The sequence below is a fragment of the Aedes aegypti genome, chromosome 2, assembly GCF_002204515.2.
Source record: "Aedes aegypti strain LVP_AGWG chromosome 2, AaegL5.0 Primary Assembly, whole genome shotgun sequence".
Lineage (NCBI taxonomy): Eukaryota > Metazoa > Arthropoda > Insecta > Diptera > Culicidae > Aedes > Aedes aegypti.
Window position 1 is genome coordinate 82,975,698 of NC_035108.1, and position 22,995 is coordinate 82,998,692.

At 42.5% G+C, this 22,995-nt stretch overlaps 2 protein-coding genes across 8 annotated transcripts in view; one reads left to right on the forward strand and one right to left on the reverse strand.

Annotated features, from left to right (window-relative positions):
* The window catches only part of LOC5578225 (calcium uniporter protein, mitochondrial), a 472,328-nt gene that overhangs the window by 178,816 nt on the left and 270,517 nt on the right, over positions 1-22,995 (forward strand). The window lies entirely within an intron of this gene.
* Positions 10,887-22,995, reverse strand: part of LOC5576452 (protein javelin) — a 44,947-nt gene continuing 32,838 nt past the window's right edge. For 2 of the 3 annotated variants that reach the window (XM_021841351.1, XM_021841352.1), the window contains exons 2-5: positions 16,026-16,637; positions 13,011-15,970; positions 12,573-12,959; positions 10,887-12,151 (exon numbers count right to left, since the gene is read on the reverse strand). In XM_021841351.1, coding sequence (XP_021697043.1) covers positions 11,046-12,151; positions 12,573-12,959; positions 13,011-13,953 — 2,436 coding nt within the window. In that variant the 5' untranslated portion in view covers positions 13,954-15,970; positions 16,026-16,637 and the 3' untranslated portion in view covers positions 10,887-11,045. The remainder of the gene's footprint in view (positions 12,152-12,572; positions 12,960-13,010; positions 15,971-16,025; positions 16,638-22,995) is intronic. The other variant, XM_021841353.1, reaches the window with a different exon arrangement.

The window sequence follows — 22,995 nt, forward strand, 5'->3', positions numbered from 1 at the left end:
TTGCCAAATAAACGTAAAGGGTAAAGATCTTTGCGTAGCTTCTGTTTATATTCCTCCAAGAGTTTCAATAAACCGCCGTCATCTTTGGAATGCAGTCTCTATGCTTTCATCTCCAGTTTTAATACTGGGTGATATGAACTCACATGGTACTGGATGGGGCGAATCTTATGACGATTATAGAGCGGCTATTTTCTATGACTTATGCGACGATTTCAACTTGAACATTTTGAACACAGGTGAAGTGACACGTATTTCATCCGACGGCAAAAAAAGCCGTCTTGACCTGTCTTTAGGATCAAGTTCACTATCATTCGATTGCATGTGGAAGGTGATCGATGACCCCCATGGTAGTGATCACTTGCCCATAATAACCTCTATCAGAACTAATTGTGAAAGGTCAGAACAGTCAATTCAGGTTCCTTTTGACCTCACTAGGAATATCGATTGGCAAAAATTTGCATCAGCGGTAACTTTTGGTATCGAATCATTCAACACTCTCCCACCGTTGGATGAGTATCGATTCCTAACAGAATTGATTTATAAAAGTGCATTAGAATCCCAAAAGCAACGAGTTCCAAGTGCATCCTTCAAAAGACGACCAGCCACACCTGGTTGGGATGATGAATGCACTCAGTTGTATCGAGAAAAATCTAATGCCTTTAAAGCTTTTCGTAGATATGGTACCTCAGAACTTTATTTAGAGTACTCGAAGCTCGAAAAAAGACTGAAGAATCTTATTAAAGCGAAGAAGCGTAGCTATTGGCGGCGTTTCATCGATGGCCTCTCACGAGAAACTTCAATGACGACGCTTTGGAGAGTGGCTCGCAACATGCGAAACCGCTCATCCTCAAATGAGAGTGACGAATACTCCAATCGTTGGATATTCAACTTCGCAAAAAAGGTCTGTCCAGACTCAGTTCCAGCTCATCCGCCTTTTTGGGAAACTCCAAGAGACGATGCTTTGGATAGACCATTCACTATGCTGGAATTTTCTATGGCTCTTCTTTCATCAAACAACTCCTCTCCGGGAAGCGATATGATTAAGTTCAATCTTCTTAAAAATCTCCCTGATATCGCTAAAAGACGGTTGCTTGACCTGTTCAACTCATTCATGGAACACAACATTGTTCCACCTGAATGGAGACAGGTCAAAGTAATAGCTATTCAAAAGCCTGGGAAACCAGCGTCTGATCATAATTCGTACCGCCCGATCGCTATGTTATCATGTTTAAGGAAATTGTTAGAAAAAATGATCCTATCCCGACTCGATCACTGGGTCGAATCAAACAACATGCTTTCCAGTACACAATTTGGCTTTCGCAAGGGCAAAGGAACAAACGATTGTCTAGCGTTGCTTTCATCAGATATTCAACTAGCCTTTGCGGACAAGGAGCAATTGGCTTCGGTTTTCTTGGATATTAAGGGCGCTTTTGATTCAGTTTCCATAGAAATATTGTCAGAAAGCCTGCACAATAGTGGATTACCTGGAATATTGAATAATTTCTTGTACAATCTGTTGTCAGAAAAACACATGAGCTTCACTCTCGGTCAACTGACAACTTCCAGAATTAGCTATATGGGCCTTCCCCAAGGCTCATGTCTGAGTCCCTTGCTTTATAATTTTTATGTTAAAGATATTGACAACTGTTTGGAAGAACCATGCACGCTTAGACAACTTGCAGATGATGCTGTGGTCTCTATGAAGGGTCCACGAGCGGAAATCCTGCAAAGACCATTGCAAAATTCCCTTGATAATCTATCCACTTGGGCTAGAAACTTAGGGATCGAGTTTGCTCCGCAAAAAACTCAACTGGTTGTATTTTCTAGGAAGCGGAATCCTGCCCAACTGAAGCTTAAGCTTTTGGGAACAGACATCGACCAGTCTTTGACTTCAAAATACCTTGGGGTCTGGTTTGATTCAAAAGGCACTTGGCGAACCCATATTAGGCATTTAACGGAAAAATGCCAACAAAGGATCAATTTTCTACGAACAATTACCGGAACATGGTGGGGTGCTCACCCGGAAGACCTCATAAAACTCTATAAAACAACCATTCTCTCTGTTCTAGAGTATGGCTCTTTCTGTTTTCTCTCAGCAGCAAACTGCCACCTGATTAAATTGGAACGAATTCAATATCGTTGTTTGCGTATCGCCTTAGGGTGTATGCACTCAACACATAATGCGAGCCTAGAGGTTCTGGCAGGGGTTTTACCGCTACAGAACCGATTCTGGGAGCTCTCGCTAAGAATACTGATTAAGTGTGGAGTGAGCAACACACTCGTTATCGAAAATTTCGAAGAATTGCTCAAACTGAATGCTCAGTCAAAATTCATGAGAGTTTATCTCTACTACATGTCATCTGACATTAGCCTTCCATGTTACAACCCCCCACGTGTACGCTTCACCAATGACAGTTCCTCTGTTGAATATGATCTATCCATGAAACAAGCTATTCATGGAATTCCAGATCAACTTCGATGTATTACTATCCCACGTATTTTTAACGCAAAGTACCAGAATGTCGATTCCTACAGGAGATATTTCACTGACGGGTCCCGTATAAATGGATCCACTGGCTTCGGTGTCTTCAATGAAAACTCTTCCGCCTTCCGAAAACTTCAGGAACCTTGCACGGTTTATGTTGCTGAGCTGGCAGCAATCAACTTCGCTTTGGGGATGATCTCAAACATGCCCGCAGACCACTTCTTCATCTTCTCGGATAGTCTCAGTTCTATTGAGGCTCTCCGATCGATGAAACCTGTAAAGCATGCATCTTACTTTCTTACAAAAATAAGAGAGCAGATGTGTGCACTGGTCGAAAGATCATATAAGATTACCTTTGTATGGGTCCCCTCACATTGCTTAATTTATGGCAATGAGAAGGCGGACTCTCTCGCAAAGGTGGGCGCTGAGGAAGGTGAGATTTATGATAGACGAATTTCACACGATGAATTTTTTCATTTAGTACGTCAAAATTCTCTTCACGGTTGGCAAAGCGATTGGCTAAATGACCAACTGGGACGGTGGTTACATTCCATAATTCCTAGAGTTTCCTTGCGAGCCTGGTGGAAAGGTTTGGACATAAGTCGAGATTTCATTCGCGTGATGTCAAGACTTATGGCCAACCATTACTCGCTAGATGCACATCTACATAGGATTAACCTCGCGCTGAGCAATATTTGTAGTAGGTGTGGTTCCGGTTATGATGACATCGATCACGTAGTTTGGCAGTGCCCGGATATGGACGCCTCCAGAGCGCAACTTTTGGATACCCTTGCGGCCCGAGGTAGACAACCCTATGTTCCAGTTAGAGATGTGTTGGGCACCCGCGATTTCACTTATATGGTCGCAATTTACGATTTCCTTCGCTTGTCTTGTATAAAAGTTTAATTCTCTTGTGTTCTCTTCTCCAGTTTTTTTTTTCTCTGTGTTGTCCCTTTTGTGTTGGATTGAGGATCCTGGCCATCCGGCAGACGAATACCGGCAAGAAATTGGTACCAACGCCATGACACGATAATAGAGCTACCACGCTATACCTCCCGGATGAGCTGCAGAGAACCCTAAACCCAATCCTTACCATGTCCTTCCCTTTCAAAATTGTGACCATTAACCTCGAGTTGCCACGAGTACCCTGGCTCCATCCCATACTAACTTTGGTAATGAAAATGTAAATAAATTGTAAATAGTACAAAAATGAACTTCGGCTCCGTAAAGCGTTACACGCATTTGAGCCCCAAATAAACGAACTAGTAAAAAAAAAAAAAAACTTTATTTTTCTCTCATGCTCATGCTCAGCAATGAAAATGTTTCCAATTCTTGGATGATTATATATAGAAGTAGATTCCGTAGATCCTTAAGTATCGAATTCCAGAAAATTTTGGAAGACTTTCAAATTCAATAGTTGTGTGCATGTCTGTTAATTTAACTGGCCCAGCTCAGTATGAGAGAAAAATAAAGATGTACAATTCCAAGGGGCATCCCCCAGAATTATTCCTTAGGGTTAACGGAAGACTTCCTGAAAATGTCAGCTCATTTGGTCGTTCCATGAGCTACGCAATTGAATTGAAGTTAATATGGGATTTTCAACTCAAACATATGGGAAACTGAACATCATCTCCTGATTGGGTAACGATAATTGTTGATCGCGTTTAATTGAACTCAAAATGTCAAAAACATTACTTGATACCATAGCGAACAATATTGTAGAAGGTTGTATTATGATTAAAATGGAGAATGTTGATGTTGTAGCTATCTGAAGTAGATTTGCAATACTGCTTAGTATTTCTGCCGCATAGCTGAGTGGTAGCCACGAAGCGCATCATATAATATATCATATAAGCTATAGCCACCTATGACGCTGGGCGAGCTGCGGTACAAGGTTCATGCATATAAGTGATTGTACGGGAGTGCTGATCTTAGCCTAACTTTCAACAACTGAAAGGGTAATGAAAACGAGCTTAAATCCAGATACATCCTTCTGCAACTATTTTCGTTAGGGTATAAACTAGTGAATTTGTCATTCTGGGCTCAATTGAACGCGATTAACTGGTACACGGAACGAAACAGTGACATTGGGTCAATTTTCAATTTATTTGAAACGAGTTGAAATTTTGAAAGAACATTTTTTTTTACCCTAAGGGACATATCTAAGGGGTGCCCCGTTGAGTTTTACAACTTTTTTGTTTAAGGGCCAGTCTACGTTAAGGCTAACCTTAGACATCATATTCTCGAAATAATTCATGAAATTCTGGAGTTTTTGTCCATGCTCCTGAATTTTCTGGATACCTTAGCATTACCGTAGGTTATTCATAGATTTATATAGGGCAAATGTTCCCTTAGTTGTGGGTGTTCCTATAGTTGCAGTAGTGCCGTTTTTACTGATTTTATTGCATTAGCCACAGAACCGATACTGCCAATCGACGTATTGGCTTGTTGATACACGGAATAGCTGAAAAAGCGTTCAAATTGCTTTAAAACTGATGAAAATCACTAAATTTGCTAAAACTGTTCTTGCTTGTACCAATAGTTGCGGTAAAGTGTTCCTATAGTGGAGGATCGCATAAGAAAACAACGGATAATTAAAAATATACCGCAACTAAAGGAACAATGTACCAATAGTGGAGGTATTATTTTTCACTGACATGCCGTGGATTACTACGATGAAATCATTTTTCTCATTAAGTCAATGGTCGTTACTTCCCGTTACAACATAAACATGTGCATTAATTGCGCTTCTTGAATTAAGGCGGTTAAATGAAGTTCAATCGTGCTAAGTACCTCCACTATTGGTACATCTACACTATTCCGTCGTCCATCGTAACTTATCGCATCACAATTTTGTACACTTTTTCAACAAAATCATTTTAGTTTTCAAATGATGAAATTGTAATAAAAGAAAGTTTCTATGATTTCCCCTAGCTAACTTTGTTCACAATACTCAAACTCCACTTAAAGTCTACTACAAAGCATTAACTATAAAAATGAAAATAGTGATCCTCGAAATTTCATGAAAACAATTGACTTATGCTCAAATACGAGTAATTTGGCTGATCTAAACAAAATTTCATCATGTCAGGTCGAAGCTTGGATTGAATTGGCTCAATGGTATTGGAGATATTTCGATTTATTTTTATCCAATATGATTTTGTTGTTTATTTTGGCAGTTTATTGGTAGCGTCAGTTAAAAAGACACTACACGTTAATGCTTCCAGTGGGCTATTTGCCCTTTGAAGGAAGCACCACACTAGACAACGGACTAGCATGCAACGCCCAGTGGCACAGTTGGAAAACATTCCTCACGAAAAGCTTTCGGCCTGAGGCGGGAATCGAACCCACACTCCTTAGCACGATGCGCCTAAATGCCTCGGTGACACTAACCGCACGGCTATGAAGCCCACAATTGTTATAGTTATAATGTCATTCATATATATGTTATAATGTCATTCAAAATACAACATTACACAAGTTAAGATAGAGCGTAGTGGAAACTGCATGAAAATCTGCTCAAAACATGAAAACATGAGCATACCCACAGTGTCGGTTTAACCCTGATTTCCCCTATTCGTGTTATTTTATTGTATACAACACATTTGGTAAAACCGTTCTTTTCATACACAACATCAGCGCAGTCCTCCTGACGTGAGCACTGGAAGTTAGAAGCACTTTCAAAATATTAATCAAGAAGTCATCCATCAGGGTTTTGCTACGAATTACTTTAGCTTTTTTTTCACAAATCCTCATAAAAATCTAGTCAGATTTTTCTTTAAATTTCTTCAAATTTGTGTTTACGCATTTTTTCTTAAGAGGCTTGCGAGGAAAGGAAAGTATTTCTTTAGCGATAATAGATTGCAACAAAAACTCTTCTAGGGATTTTTTTTCAATATTTCGTAGCACTATATTGAATCTACAATATATTTTTTCAAGCATTCTTTAATGCACGAGGGCACCACAGGCACCTTATAGATATCAAATCATATTATTTGCAATAAAACGCTGAATAATGTACTTAGAATAATGTACTTAGAATGATGAAATTGTCAATGACACTTGCCCCAACATTGCCAACTTCGGCAATTCAGCTAGAAATTCATCTGATTATTTCTTCAAGGTCTTATTCCTCTAGGGAATCCCCCAAGTATTTTTCAGAGGATTCCTTTAAAAAAATGTTCAACGAACCTCTGGAAAATCGTCCTTATCGAAGTCTTGTAAATAATTTTAAGCAGTCAATGGGGATGCGCTGTGGCAGAATCCCTCAAACCATTTCAGATAAAATCTCTGGAATCCTTGGAAATAGTTAAGAGGGAGATATTGGAGCTATAGCTTAACGTATACTTGGAAGAGTTCATAGGGGAAAAGCACTAATTTTCATCTGTGCCAATTTTCGGATTTTCATACAAAGTAGGCCAAAATCGAATGGGTCGAAAATTGGTGTTTTTCTCCTATTGGAATATGTGGACGAATTTTCAAGAGAACCACTATGAAAATTACTGAGGAAATCCAGCAAGTTCCTTGAGAAGTTCTGGAAGAAACTCTGAAGAAATTTTATCAGATATATAAGATTCAAACACAGAAATACCATTACGACTACTTGAAGGAGTACTCGAAATATTCCCTGATAGAACTTCAGAGGAATCTCTGGTGAAATAATAAAAACTTAAATTCCTGAAAGATTAATCTGGAGAAATTCCTTCAAGATTTCTCGGGAATAATGTGTAAAATTTATATGGAACATTATGTGTGAGGGTTTTGAAGGCATAATTGGAGGATATTTTCATAAAAACCCTTAAGCAATGCCCGGAATATTTCTTAATACATCCGTGTAAACCTCTGTAAATGGAACTCAAGAGAACTTTTAGAATAAAAAAAAGGTCTATTTTGGATTAAAGAAAATATCTTGAAGGAATAGCAAGAAAATATTTTTGAAATAATTCCTTGGGGAATTTCTAATTGGGTTTGGTGAGGTTCAGGTTCAGGTTCAAATATTGTATAATATCTTTGGGTGTACAGAAGACGTAATGTGTTTTTCAAGTATTTGGTTTAAAACCTTTTTTTTTCTAGGAAAATCTCACAATTTCTACTTACAGTATGCCCTAAAAAATGTGAAAAATTTACGAACTTGAATTCGACTCACTTAAGCGTTATTTGTATGTATTGAAGGTCAATGTAATTTTTGATTACCGTAGAATACTCTGACATGATATTGGAATAAAGTATCTTTGTTTGTCATATTTTCTAGTAATCAGGTTAGTGTACTAGGACAAAAAAATGTTTTGTTTTGTGAAATTCAAAATTCGTCATATATTCTGGTGAAAAACTTTCCACCTTCAAAAATCGCGTTAAGTTACTAAAAAGGTCTTAGTGAGCGTGTTATTCATGGTCACAATAAAATAAACGGCTAGGGTCATGGTGTTAGAAGCAATTATATCTTATTGGTTCAATTTGCCTCGATCATTCGTCAAAGATTAATACAAGGAAATACTGAGTTATATATGATTTTTTTCATTTATTAGACACACTTTTTTTTTCATTTATTAGACACAACTTAAATGAACACCGTTCCATTTTACTAAGCAAAACAGAGCCACACATATTAAACTACTATATGTTTAAGGCCGGTGAAGAATCTCACCCCATTGTTGATGTTTAGAAGTTTTCATCTCAAAGATATGGAACTCGTTGACTGCATGATCAAATTAAGAGGTACGCTTCCAAATCCTCTCTTGCAAGAGGAAAGTTACAGACAGTGACATGTCCAAAACGTAAAACAGTTTCTGGACAGATTAAACAAATCAACTAATGTATAAATTTTTTTATTCGTTTTTATTTTCTGTTTGATAAATACTACGATAAAACATGATAAGTTATTTTTTTGCATTATACTTTTGGCCATACTGCATGTTACGATATGATTCAATATTTGTATAAGATCTTGATTTTGAGTGAAAATAGTGTAGTGTTTCGCATTGTTGCTGCAGGTCAACCATAAAGTGGACATGACAACCTGTAACGGTATAATCAGACGTATTCCAAGAAGACAAGGTAAACATACGAAAACCAAAGAAACCGGAACGGTTACAATTCACGGAAAGCAATATGACAGTCATAAACACCGCCTTCCATAGCGCCAACTTTAGCGAGTAAGTCTGCTTTCTCATTGCCCGATATCCAGCAATGTGAAGGGACCCATACCAAGTACTTTACCGAACTCATAGAACGTATAGCCTCAATGGAACTGAGGCTATCCGTAAAAATGAAAAATCGATCAGAGGGAAGAGATACATAGCGTACAGCCGCTAATTCTGCGACGTATACTGAACATGGGTTCTAAAGTTTATGGGCGGCAACATGAAATTCGTTATAAACACCAAATCCAGTGGAATCATTAATTTTTGACCCATAAGTGTAAAACGTTTGGTCGTTGCTGACATGACTGAACTTGTTCGCAAATATTAGTGGTATATACCTAGCGGAACATATCTGGAATTCCATGAGTTTCTTGCTTCATGGTTAGATCGAAACCCACAGTAGAACTGGAGAAGTCTACGAAGTAACTACGATTTAGAGCATTCAATGACAGATTAACTTCTAGACTACAGTACAGTACAGTGTCATAAATTTTGTTTGAGGATTTCGTTCGATGAGCTTTTCAAAATTTCCAATCATCAATGGATTTAACACCTCACAGCGGATGAGTAAGCGTAGCTAATATTCCACAAAACGATTCGAAGAAGGCAGTACTTTTGCTAAAACCTCTAAACTCATCGTATGAGTTGAGGACATGCATCCGAGCGCGATCCAAAGACGCTCCAGTTTCAAGATATGTGGCGGATCTAAAACAAAAGCCACCGTATTCAAGGACCGACAGATTCGTTGTTCGATATAGTTTTAGCTGATGGGCTCCCCGCCATGTTCCAGTGAGTATACGCATGAAGTTGATTCGTTGCTGGTATTTCTGATACAAATATTTGATGTGCTTTCTTCAGGTGCATTTATAGTCGAACCAGACCCCTAGAACCAGATACAAATGCAAAAAATGACAACTTTAGCAAAGAAAGCTCTCAGTTGAGAAGCAGGCTTTGTTCCAGTTAAGACGTAATGCCAAAAATATAAGAAGAAGGCTTGGCTGAAGACACCAACCTTCAGCTGATAAGGATCTTGAGATACAGACAAACACTAGCACCACCTAGTAGATAAATTCACAATTAGATAGTTTATCCCTAGCTTCTAGCTGACAAGGATCATGTGGTAGAGAAGATTGAAAATTTATTTTTACTAGCGCCACGTATCGTACAAATTCCCAATCAGATTCTTCGCCGCCTTGATAGATCTTGATCTGCTGAACAGCTTTGCCTAAGACACCAACCTTCTAACTAATAAGGATCATGAGAAACAAAAAAATGAATAAAAATCGTCACTAGCACCACCTTGCGGATTAATTCTCAATTTTTCATCTTCAGATAGCCCTCAATTTTCTGAACAACTATGTCGAAGATATTAACCTTATAGCTGATAAGACCTTGTTGTAAAGAAGATTGAATATTTATGTTTATTAGCGCCACCTAGTGGATAAATTTTCAATCAGACGCTTCACCGCTAGATAGCCCTGAACCTGCTGTACAGCTTTGCCGAAGACACCAACCTTCTAGCTGACACGGATCTTTAGATACAGACAATTGAAGAAACTACCGCCACCTAGCGGGAAATGCTTCAATTAGACTCTTCACTGCCAGATAGTTCTTGATCTGCTGAACAACTTTGCCGAAGACACCAACCATCCAGCTCATTTGGATTATCATTTGGAGATATACGCTTGAGGCCAACTGTGGACTCCTCTTGTTTCCGTTACCTAAAAAAGGGGGAAGGATTAGGGGGGATGTCACACAGAAGGATCATAAGACCAACTAACCACATTTACTTCAAAAATTATTTCAAATTAAGTGATCTACTAGTCCATACAAGCTGTTTTTACTGTAAACACTAACCTTCAAAAAATTTATAAAAAGAGATTGTGGTCTTTAATACCTACATTCCACTAAAAAGATCGAAGATTTACTATCATCAACTTATCAACAAATTTCGATATATGAGTATGATATAAGTGAGGCTCATTAGCGTTTCCTAGTGGCAGTATGTTAAACTTGTCGGTAAAGTAAACAATTTGTGGGAGACATTGGCTTAGTAGTTGATCAAGATGCATATTGATGTGTTGCTAGCACCTATAGCCAAATATCGAACCAATTAAACAAGTACAGCATAGCACTAGGCATAACAAACAAGTTTGTCAAAAATGCCGAAAAAAATCTCTTCGGCGTAAAATTGACCTAAGTAATTGTTAAGGAGTTAAGCGAGGAAATGTCATCAAAGCAATTGAGAAAATCACCCACACTTGACTAACAGTTACATATATGTATTTCAATTCTACAGATAATAAGTACACAATATAATACTCTAGCGTCTAGCTTGGTTATTCGTAACAGATATAAATACCGAACTCACATTCTTCTTCTTCCAACCGCTTTCCTCCCCCATCCTCATTGAAATCCTCTCACTTTCCGCTGTTCAAACTATCGAAGCACTCGCTCTGCTCCAATTGTTCCTGCTGCTCCTGTTGCTCCCTCTGCTGCTGTTGTTCCTTCGCCAGTTGATTGTTCTTGCCCGCCGCACTCGTATCCAGCACCTCGAACTCCTCGAACTCCATCTCGTCGTACTTGCGCTTCTCGATCAGCTTCTTGTCGTTGGCGAAGTACTGCCGCTCGTCAAACTTCCCCAGCGAACTCCAGTTGACCAACTTCGGCGACGTCAGTTCGTCCGCCTTGCGCTGCTCGGCGATGACACTCGGCTTGAGATTCTCCTGCTCTTCCACTTCTCCGCTGTTGCTGTGGATATTGTTGTTTTCATCGTCTTTGAACGTCACCATCTTGGGACCATTGGAAGGCGGAAGGGTTTCCAGCGAATCTAACGTGTCGACCGAGCTGCAGGTGACCAGCGAAGATTTGCGCGCCAAATTCTCCTTCTCCTTGGCTGGCTTGTTGTTGGCCTTGGTGATCGTTGCAGCGAACGCCAAGTCGACGTTCTTGTTCCGGCAAACCTTCGGTCGATCAGTCGTCGATTGATTGTTCTGAGGTTTGACAGGGGCTTTCTGGTCCTTCAACAGTGGCGGAATGATCAGTTGATTGGGAACAGTTATGTGATTGTTGATGGTTACCGCTGAAGGCTCCTCAACTGGTGGTTGACTCACTTTCACTGTAGGCACCTCGATGACCTGACTGTTGATCGTGATCGTGGGTTCCACTTTGGTTTCCTCCATTTTCTCAATACACTTGGATTCGATGATGCGGGGTTTGTTGCGGGTGTTCAACGTGTTGTTGCTCTCCAGTCGACTGACCAGATCGCGCACGGACTCTTCAGGTTCCTCTACAGTCGGAAGGTCTCGCAGAGTCGGCAGGTCGTTGTTATTATTGTTATTGCTATCTATGGTCGAAGCGGAACTTGGCTTTGGAAGTTTGGGTCGGCCTGAAATAATGCTACTGCTATTACTATTGCTGGAATGGTTGCGATAGTTCTTCATGAGGTCCGGTGGAGTTTTACCGGTTCCTGCTAGCTCCAGTCGACTGCTGCAGCTGTTTGATTTGACCAGCTTGAATTTCACGCCTAGAAATGGAGAGATCAATGGTTAGCATGGTTTGCGAAATGTAATGATCGAGAAAGTGCATTGAAAGCATGGAATGGTAAGCATGGTATGGTTATACGTATATTTGCGATGACCTTTGGATAGAAAGCGCAGATTGATGATGATCAATTGTCCAATCTTGCTTGTTCCCATAGCCGCTGGTTATTTACATAAACTAAACCTACGGATACAGGAGTGCGGGAACTCGATTTACCTTCAATTTTGATCGTGCTTCGGTAGGCTATGAGCTATGTTCTGTGGCTGTGGCTATACTACACACACATACTCATACTCCCTGGTTGACAATACCTTACTTCTACCTATCAACAGTCACGCAAGTACGTATTCACAAACAACTACCAGCTTGCCAATCCAGCAGACTTGCACACGACTCTACAGTACCTAATCCGTCCAGTTTAGCACTCTGACTACCGCGACGTTGCTCGATCATTTGCCGACAACCGTGCGGCTGGCAAACTTGGCAGGTCTTTCGTTCGAGACCACGAATCTCCTTCATGATGGCTTTGGTCATCGTATTCATGTGCTCACTCTTCTTGTCTACCACTCGGCCACCGTAGTACGTCACCGTTGAACCGCATTCTCGTATCTTCTCCAAAACGTCCTGACTAACATAGTGCGACTCCAACTCATCATCTCCAATCATATTCTCATCTCCGGAGTCACCGTCCATCTCGTTCTCACCGCACTCACATGGCGAGCTCAAATCTCCACTGGATACTCCGCTGGACAAACTAGCCGAATCCCATTTGCGAATAGCTGCATGAGAAACTAGATTTAAATGTCTTAAGACTGTTCCACTAACCATAAAAGAATACTCACCTCCGCTGGTTTTGGCGTCCTCGTAAGCTTGCTTCGCCGTCGTTCCCAGACGCAGGGTACCCTCAAACAGCTTCCGTACATTCCTCACCGTATCAGGACTTGGCAGCTCCTCGTCCAACAGTTCCTTGTTCACCCTTATCGGATGGTAGAAGAAGTGCTTCTTCAAACCCGGCCCCCGCTTCGGATTTTCTCCGGAACCATTGTTGGACAGTGCTCCCGTAGTGATCCGACAGGTGGTTGTGCTGGCCTGCGGTGGTTTGTCGGAGATCTTCTCGATCTTGGTGCGGACCGGCTCAATGATTACAACGTTATTGTGCGCGAGCAACTCCTGAAAGCTGTAATCTTGTAGGTACTGCATCAAACCATCGAATTGAGCCGCTTTTCGATGGTTCACCAGCAAGTTTTTTTGAAACATCTCCGATTTCATGACCTTGTAGCGCACGTGGTCAAAGTCCAGGTTTTGCGAATTCTTCGGTTTCACCAGTGCAGCCTGCTTCTGTCCGTCGAGCTCAATAATCTCCACCGTTGGACTAAAGCTCTGAAGTTCAGCTCCTTCGTCGATTTGGTAGGTGGAGTACTTGTTCCGGGAGGAGTTCTGTCGCGATGCGGACTTTTTTGGCTGCTGCTGTGGCAACTGTACTGGCTTCAGTTGTTCCGCTGAACTAGAACTCCCGGATTTCTCATCGGCTTTTGCTGGCTGCACCACCTGCTCGTTTTTTGACTCTGGCAAACTCCCCGAATCCACGTGATCCTCTGCCTCTAGCTCCTCTCGTGCGTCTGCTTCATCCATCATCTTGGACCAATAGCTTCTTACCGAATCAACCTTATGCAGGAACTCCTTCTGTACCTTCTGCCCGTCTTGAGCACCCTTACGAAGTGTTCCTGCATCCTGTTTCCCGACCTGCTTAGAATCCACAATCTGAATCACCTGTGGTCGAGGCATCTTCTTCTGTTCGCGTTTCTTCTCGTTACCGCTTTCCACAATCAACGAATCAAACGATTTGGTCTTCACCTCATTGGTTTTGATGAAGTTGTTGAAGGTCTTCGTCACTATGATCGGTGCCGAAGTGTAGATGTTTTCCGTCGAGTTGAAACGTCTAACGCCTTTGAACAGAGGGCGATCCACCACTCGGTTCTTCACCTCACGCCGGGCTTGCTCTTTGAATGGATTCGTATCTTTGAACAAACTGGAATGGTCAACCTTGGGACTACCTTCCTTGGGCTCCGGAGGTTTCGGATCCGGCGGTCTACTGTTAACGATCGGAATTGGTTCTGGTTTGGATTCTTCCTTCTTAGCCGGAGCTTCCGGAGTTTTCTTTGGTATCGGTTTCTTTACAACCGTATTGTGCTTGTCCTCGGCTTTAACGCTCTTCTCGTATTCCTTCTCTCGTTTGGCCGCCTTGGCAGCTACCTCATCAACGATAACCTTCTTTCCGCCTAGTTTGACTGTTGGAGCTAGCGCTACCGGGATCTTCGGCGTAGGATCTACAACCAACGGAATCGGCTTGAGTTTGGTTTTGATCTCAGCGATTGCTTCCGGTTGTGGCCTCGGCTTTTCCTTGCTCTCGAAGTTGATCCGATTAGTGGTCTGCTTTCCAACGGTGCTAGCAAAGGTCGAATAGATTACCGTGTCGTTTTTCTTCGTTGTGGGTTTCTCCGCTGGAGTCACGACGATTGCTGGAGTTACCGTGATAGCTGGGACGGTCGGAGATTCCTGCGGAGCTACGATCGTTATGTCACTATCCTGATCGCTGTTGGTCACCACGGAGTTTTCGTAATCTAGCTCTAAACCGAAATCCTTCAAATAAACCTTGGACGAAGCGTGACTGAGTACTTCTCTGGTCGGAGTCTCGACAACTTCGATTGACGGCGCACCTTTGTCGGATTCTTCTAGGGAACCGTCCTCATCCGAGGTGGCCTGCGTTAGATTAAGGCGGGACTTGTCCAACCTCGGTAACGAGTCGTAGTGATCGCTATCGGTGCGGGTTGATCTTCCGGATTGGTCGTTGTCGCAGATTCGACGAAGCTTGGCGTCGATTCGCTCCGAGTTGCGAAGGATCTTGCAGACGTCGGCTGCGTCCGGAAGCGAGTTGTATTGGTGATCGCTGTCGAGCAGAGGCTTTTCTTTGGTGGCAAACTCTTGCCGGAGCTTGAGATTGGAAATGATCGACAGACGCTCGATGGTACCGCGACTAGTGTTTTTGATGTAGCGCTTGAGGGAATCGTTTGGTTGAATCTTTGGTTCTACAGCAACAATCTTTGGTTTGGGTTTGGTGACCTGTCCGTACAGGGTATCGATGGTGCTTTCTGCCTTTTCTAGATCCGTTTCCTTGAACAGATCGTCGTAGTCTTCGATCTTGATGTCGATCAAGTCGTTGTCTTCGGTGAGTCTAACTTCTGGGAGTAATTCGTCGAGGACTTCCTTGTCGTCGCTTTCCGAGGACAGGTATATGGAGTCGTAAGAGATTACGCTGGAGCTCTTGGCCGACACTTGACTGTCTTTGATTTCGATGATAGTTATACCGCTCTCTACCTCATCCTTGACGGCGAACTTGCCCTCTCGAGGATAACGGTTTTTGAGCGTTTCTAGTGTAGAAGTCTTGCTTGCAGGTCTGGGAGGATCGTCTCTCAGTGAAATGTCGTCTAGATGTTTGAGGTCCGCTTCGATGCCCGTTTCCGACTTGGAAGCCCCGGAGTATTCGCTGTGGACTTCGACCTTGGATACGAACTTGGATGAGTCGCCACTGCGGATCGAGTTGTGCCTGCTGCCTTCGAAGCTACTCTGTTGATGAAGTGAATGCTTGAAGATTGACGAGTCAATGCTGTCCAAGTCGCTCTTGTCTGTGTGCCAAGGGAACGGCGGTTGACCTTGGGCTGCGGAGAATCTCCGCGCTAGTGTGTAGTGAGTGTCGTTTTCGACTGGCTCCGTCGGTTCGCCGTCGTCGTAGATAAAGTTGTATCTGGGAAGATAGAATGTTAGATTGGAGCGTTTTGAAGAATACGAGGCTGAGTTACCTGTCTTTGAAGAAGTTGCGATCGACGAGTTTCGCCCTCGGGATGAGCTGTGATCGTCGCGCGCCACGTCCGTGCAAGTGTAGATCGTTGTAGGTTTCCTCGCGGATCACCGCCAAGCTACGGGTTCGTCGCAAGCTGCAGGCGTCGTTACCGTCCGCGCTGTAGAACTCCTGATACCGATGGTGATGGTGGTGGTGATGCTTCTGTCGCTGCTGCTGCTGTTGATCTTTGTCTTGAGCTTGCTGTTCGCGGTGGTCCTGCTGATCGCGTTGCTTCTGCTGATGTTGCCGCTGTTTGCTGCTGGCGTTGCTTGCTGCACGGGACGCCTTGGGATTCACGCCGTACAGATCATCGTACTCCTCCCGGCGACTGTCTATGCGCGAATATAGATCGTACAGTCCTGAGTCATAGTCGCGGTAGCGAAACTGACCAGCACCAACCAGGCCACCGGTACCGGCCACTCCACCGGCAATGCCCCGATAGCTCGTCGGGAGATCTATATTCGAGAGGGACTTTTGACGCCACCCGGATCCTCGGCCCGGTCCGCCGAATGAGCTGGACGAGTCACGGATGCGCACCCGGTCCACGTAGTTCGATGCGGAGTCGGAGTTCCTGCGAAGAAACGGATGGAAAATGGGTAGAAGAACGGATTAGTTTCAAGATTGTCTTGATCCACGTACATATAACTTTCAAAGGACAGTTTCCAGAGCTTTTTTTATGGTTTTCAATGGCTTTTACGATTTTGTCAAATATTCCTAGAGCTAGTGGTTAAATTTTCGGGAGCTTCTGCCTAAGCTTCCTATAACCTGCGGCTGCTTCCAGTTACACTTTCTAAAAATTCTGGCTTAGCTTTTAAAGCTTCTAAGCATATGGATAAGCTCAATGGCGCTTCTTGTACCACATCATCGATTTCTTTGGGATGTTTGGATAAGCTTCCTGAAGCTCCTAGCTAAGCTTCCTGAAGCTTCTAATTAAGCTTCCTAAAGCTTCTAGCTAAGCTTCCTGGCAATTCTAGCTTAGCTCTCTGAAGCTTATGGCTAAGCTTCCTGAGGCTTCTATCTAAACTTCCTGAAACTTCTGGCTAAGCTTCCTGAAGCTTATTGCTAAGCTTACTGAAGCTCCTAGCTAAGCTTCTTGAAGCATCTGGCTAAGCTTCCCGAAGCTTCTGGCCAACCTTCCCGAAGCTTCTGGCTAAGCTTCCCGACGCTTCTGGCTAAGCTTCCCGAAACTTCTGGCTAAGCTTCCTGAAGCCTCTGACTAAGATTTTTGAAGCTACTAGCTAAGCCTCCTGAAGCTTCTAACTAAGCTTCCTGAAGCTTCAACAGGGGATAGGCAAAATGATTGAGATAGGCAAAATTTTGCCCAAATTCAAATGCTTATAACTTTATGAAAAATGAATGAAATTGGATGCATCTGGAAGCAGTCGACGGCAAATTTGGTCCAGTTTTAGGAACTTCCTTGGCCATGCATATTGGCCACTGGACACCGGAGATGTTCCGGATTTTCTGAGGTCATGTCCAAATGTCATTTTTTCTGTCGCTTGTATTTTTGTGCGGTGTAAAGTTAATAGATGTTTGCAATTTTCCTAGAAACTAGAACTAATAGGAAGTTGAATGCCACCGGACGCATTAAGATTGGTTGGAAATCTTCAGAAATATGACCATTTCCGTAAAACTGGTTCCGGAAAGCATGGTCAGTCATGTTTGTATTTCCAATCATGTAAATATTATCCGGAGCTATATCCAAGTGGACATCAACCTTAAAAATGATGTTTCCTGCAGCGTATTCAGAACCATTAGATGCACAGACCACTCTATAGAAGGTTCCAGGTGCCCTGGGGAAAGTGGTCAATTAGGAACATATCTGGAACCATATCAATATGGGCATCAAACTTCATGATTTTCAAAGGTTATGCTTTCCGAAGCATTTCCAGCACCACCGGCTGCCATGACCACTTTATAGTAGATTCCAGGTGCCCCGGGGATGTGGCCAATTCAAAACATGTCCGAAAACACATCAATATGGGTAAAAACATCAAGATTTTTGAAGGTGATGCTAATAGAAGTATTTACAGCGCAACTTATTTATATGACCACTGTATAGTAGGTTCCATGGGCCCTGGGGGATGAGGTCATGTTTCGAGTTGGCCACATCTCTAGGAGCCCCTGGAATATACTATAGAGTGATTATTATATCTTGTGGTTCTGAAAATGCTCGCCATTTTCCAAGTCACATGGATCTTACTGTTTATGGTAGAATGTGATTCTAAACAGATGAACGGACATGTTCCGAATTGGCCACATCCCCCGGGGCACCTGGAACCTACTATAAAGTGGTTATGGCAGCCGGTGATGCTGGAAATGCTTCGGAAAGCATAACCTTTGAAAATAATGAAGTTTGATGCCCATATTGATATGGTTCCGGATATGTTCCTAATTGACCACTTCCCCCGGGGCACCTGGAACCTTCTATAGAGTGGTCTGTGCATCTAATGGTTCTGAATACGCTGCAGGAAACATCATTTTTAAGGTTGATGTCCACTTGGATATAGCTCCGGATAATATTTACATGATTGGAAATACAAACATGACTGACCATGCTTTCCGGAACCAGTTTTACGGAAATGGTCATATTTCTGAAGATTTCCAACCAATCTTAATGCGTCCGGTGGCATTCAACTTCCTATTAGTTCTAGTTTCTAGGAAAATTGCAAACATCTATCTAACTTTACACCACACAAAAATACAAGCGACAGAAAAAATGACATTTGGACATGACCTCAGAAAATCCGGAACATCTCCGGTGTCCAGTGGCCAATATGCATGGCCAAGGAAGTTCCTAAAACTGGACCAAATTTGCCGTCGATTGCTTCCAGATGCATCCAATTTCATCCATTTTTCATAAAGTTATAAGCATTTGAATTTGGGCAAAATTTTGCCTATCTCAATCATTTTGCCTATCCCCTGTAGCTAAGCTTCCTGAAGCTTCTGGCTAAGCTACTTGAAGCTTCTGGCTAAGTTTCCGGAAGCTTCTAGCTAAACTTCCCGAAGCTTCTAGCTAAGCTTTCTGAAGCTTCTAGCTAAGCTTTTTGAAGCTTCTAGCTAAGCTGTCTGAAGCTTCTAGCTAAGCTTCCTGAAGCTTCTAGCTGAGTTTCCTGAAGTTTCTAGCTGAGTTTCCTGCAGCTAATAGCTAGGCTTCCTGAAGCTTCTGGCTAGGCTTCCTGAAGCTTATGGCTAGGCTTCCTGAAGCTCCTGGCTAAGCTTCCTGAAGCTTCTGACTAGCTTCCTTCATCTTCTAGCTAAGCTTCTGGCTAAGCTACCTGAAGCTTCTAGCCAAGCTTCCTGGAGCTTATGGCTAAGCTTCCTGAAGCTCCTGGCCAAACTTCCTGAAGCTTCTGGCTAAGCTTCCTGAAGCTTCTGGCTAAGCTTCCTGAAGCTTCCTGAAGCTTCTGGCTAAGCTTCCTGAAGCTCCTGGCCAAGCTTCCTGAAGCTTCTGGTTAAGCTTCCTAAAGCTTCTAGCTAAGCTTCCTAAAGCTTCTAGCTAAGCTTCCTGAAGCTTCTAGCTAAGCTTCCTGAAGCTTCCTGAAGCTTTAGCTAAGCTTCCTGAAGCTTGTAGTTAAGCTTCCTGAAGCTTCTGGCTAAGCTTCCTGAAGCTTCTGACTAAGCTTCCTGAAGCTTCTGGCTAAGCTTCCAGTAAAGCTTCCTGGAGCATTTGGCTAAGCTTCTGGCTAAGCTTCCTGAAGCTTCGAGCTAAGCTTCCTAAAGCTTCTGGCTAAGCTTCCTGAAGCTCCTAGCTAAGCTTCCTGAAGCTTCTAGCTAAGCTTCCTGAAGCTTCTAGCTAAGCTTCCTGAAGCTTCTGGCTAATCTAATTGAAGCTTCTGGCTAAGCTTCCGGAAACTTCAAGCTAAACTTCCCGAAGCTTCTAGCTAAGCTTTCTGAAACTTCTAGCTAAGCTCTCTAAAGCTTCTAGCTAAGCTTCCTGAAGCTTCTAGCTGAGTTTCCTGAAACTTCTAGCTGAGTTTCCTGAAGCTTATAGCTAGGCTCCCTGAAGCTTCTGGCTAAGCTTCCAGTAAAGCTTCCTGGAGCATTTGGCTAAGCTTCTTGAAGCTGTTAAATAAGCTTTCTGAAGCCTCTAGCTGAGCTTCATGAATTCTCTAGCTAAGCCTCTTGTAGCAGCAGTAAAGCTTCCTAATACTTTTAGCTAAGCTTCCTGAAGCCTTTAGCTGAGCTTCTGGCTAAGCTTCCTAAAGCTTCTAGCTAATCTTCCTGAAGCTTCTAACTATGCTTCCTGAACCTTCTAGATAAGCTTCCTGAAGCTTTTAGCTAAGCTTCCTGAAGCTTCTAGCTAAGCTTCATATAGCCTTCAGCTAATCTTCTAGCTAAGCTTCCTGAAGTTTCTAACTAAATTTTTTGAAGCTTCTTGCTAAGCGTCCTGAGAAAATGCATGCATTCTGAAATTTATGCATATTTCCTTAAAAGAAGTCAATTATCCAGCACCAGGGTTCTGAATTTTCGTATCAATGATGCGAAATCTACGATTTTTCGCACGTAAGGAGAATGCTTTTTTCGCTTCCTCGCGTGAACATCTTTTATCGCTCACACTAATTTTCCCTGGAGCTACGATGGTGGATAACCGAAAATCACTCCACTCTGTGGATAATTTGTTTTTCACTCCATCATATTTTCGCTCACCAACCGCTCCGGAGAATTATCACTATGTGGATAAACAAAAACTAGTGCCGGCGACGGGATTCGAACCTAGAACATTGCTAAAAACAACCGCGATGCGTGCACGCTAACAATGCTACCACACCAACTTGACGAAAGGAGTGGTTAATTTGGTGCATAAAAGCAACTGCTGCTCGTGGCGTTGGATACAGGAAAAATTCTCCATGGATCGGAGAAAGAGAAAACAAACTTCTCACAGCTGCGGAAATGTGCAATTATCTATTTTCGCTTTGTTTTGTGGACGGATAAAATCGCAAGGCAGCTGATCGCTGAAAATTGCTGTGAGGGATAAATCCATTATCGTGAGAGTGAGTGAGAATTCGGAAGCCTGTCCAGCACAATTGATATCTGTAGACCACCCTATAAATCAAATCTCTAATCATGACGTCAACTGGTGCATCCCAGCATCATCGAACAGGGGAAAAACTTTCTTAAGCGGAGCTCTATGTTCAAAAACCCGTCACCGACATCACCGACAGTCCATCAATGTCAATCTCCGGAACAGCAACGTGACAAAGTGATTATCACCTAGCTGCAGCAGCTATGGCTTCGAAAACCCCTCCGAAACACCACGTAAGCTAAAAAAATCTCACACGCTACGGATTTCGCTCGAAAAGTCGGGACGTGCATTTGACACGATAATCCACCAGTGACAAAACACGGTTTTGATTAGTCCTTGTCAGTCTGGGAACTAGCTTTATTGATGCACCGACCGTAGAGATATGCATCCGACAACCATCAGGCGAAATTGACGCCCAACTCGTGATGCAAATATCGTGTCAACGATTTATGGGAAATGGGAAATGTCAACAGACTAATAGGTAAATAGGCGTCATCCCAATTGGAAATGGAAGCCGCGTGATCCACATTCGGATGCCGGCAATTAGCGAGTCTATGGTGAAGATGGATGTTGGTTTCGTTGGGGAAGTCGTTCGGAATTCGCTGAATAAGTAATAATGAGGTCGTATAACCTGCGAATGGCTTTATCTCTCGAAGGCGGTATGATATCATTTTATATCGCTGTAAATGTGAACATCAAATAGCGAAAGTCAACAAGGAGGGTGTTTGCATAGTAGGGCTGTTTTCGAAGCGGAAAACGCTAATATTACGTAGCACAAGAGTATAATTTGCGTCGTTATGGGATCAGTTGTTTATAACAAAATTGTATGATATTCTATTCAAATTTGTTGGCAAACAAAAAAATTTGTGTCATATTTTTTTAAGCATCCTTAGTTGTTAAAAGAAACAAAACAGCTAAGCGCCTGGAAGCTTCTAGCTGAGCTTCCTGAAGCTTCTGGCTAAGCTACCTGAAGCTTCTAGCTAAGCTTTTTGAAGTTTCTGGATAAGCTTCCTGAAGCTTCTAGCAAAGCTTCCTGAAGCATCTAGCTAAGCTTCCTAAAGCTCCTGGCTAAGCTACCTGAAGCATCTAGCTAAGCGTCTGGAAGCTTCTAGCTAAGCTACCTGAAGCTTCTAGCTGAGCTTCTTAAAGTTCTGGCTAAGCTTCCTGATGCTTCTAGCTACACTTCCTGATGCTATCTATCTATTTTTTTCTGAAGCTTCTACCTTAGCTTCCTGAAGCTTCTTGCTTAGCATCCTGATGCTTCTAGCCTAGCTTCCTATAGCTTCTAGCTAAGCTTCCTGAGACTTCTAGCTGAGCTTCCTAAAGCTTCTAGCTACGCTTTCTGAAGCTTCTAGCTAAGCTTTCTGAAGCTTCTATCTAATCTTTCTAGCTTTCTAACTTCTAGCTAAGCTTCCAATTAAGCTTCCTGAAGCTTCTTGCTAGAAGCTGATGCTTCTAGCTAAGCTTCCTGAAGCTTCTAGTTAAGCTTTGTGTAGCTTCTACCTAAGCTTTCTGCAAACGATCTATTCTGATCTTTCTGATCTTCTGATCTTTCTGAAGCTTCTAGCTAAGCTACTAAATGCATTAGGGGAAAATTGGGCTTATTTTGGGTCAAGTCTGCAAGGAATAAATTGACCCTTTTCTTAATGCTTGACAAAGCTCAACCAAAAGTGAAACTGTAGGTGACGTAGCGAGAAGCTCCATGATGTTTACTCAAAGCTTCTTTAAGCAGAATTGGAGAATATATCAATGAAGAAGAGATAGACGTTTTATTTTTTTTCTTTCGAGTTTATGACTTTGTGGAAACAAATCGGCTTCATCAAAAAAAAGTCTTCAACATACTCGGAATTCGTACACTTACAGGCTTCTATGTTGATTGATCATTTAAATCACGTTTCATTAG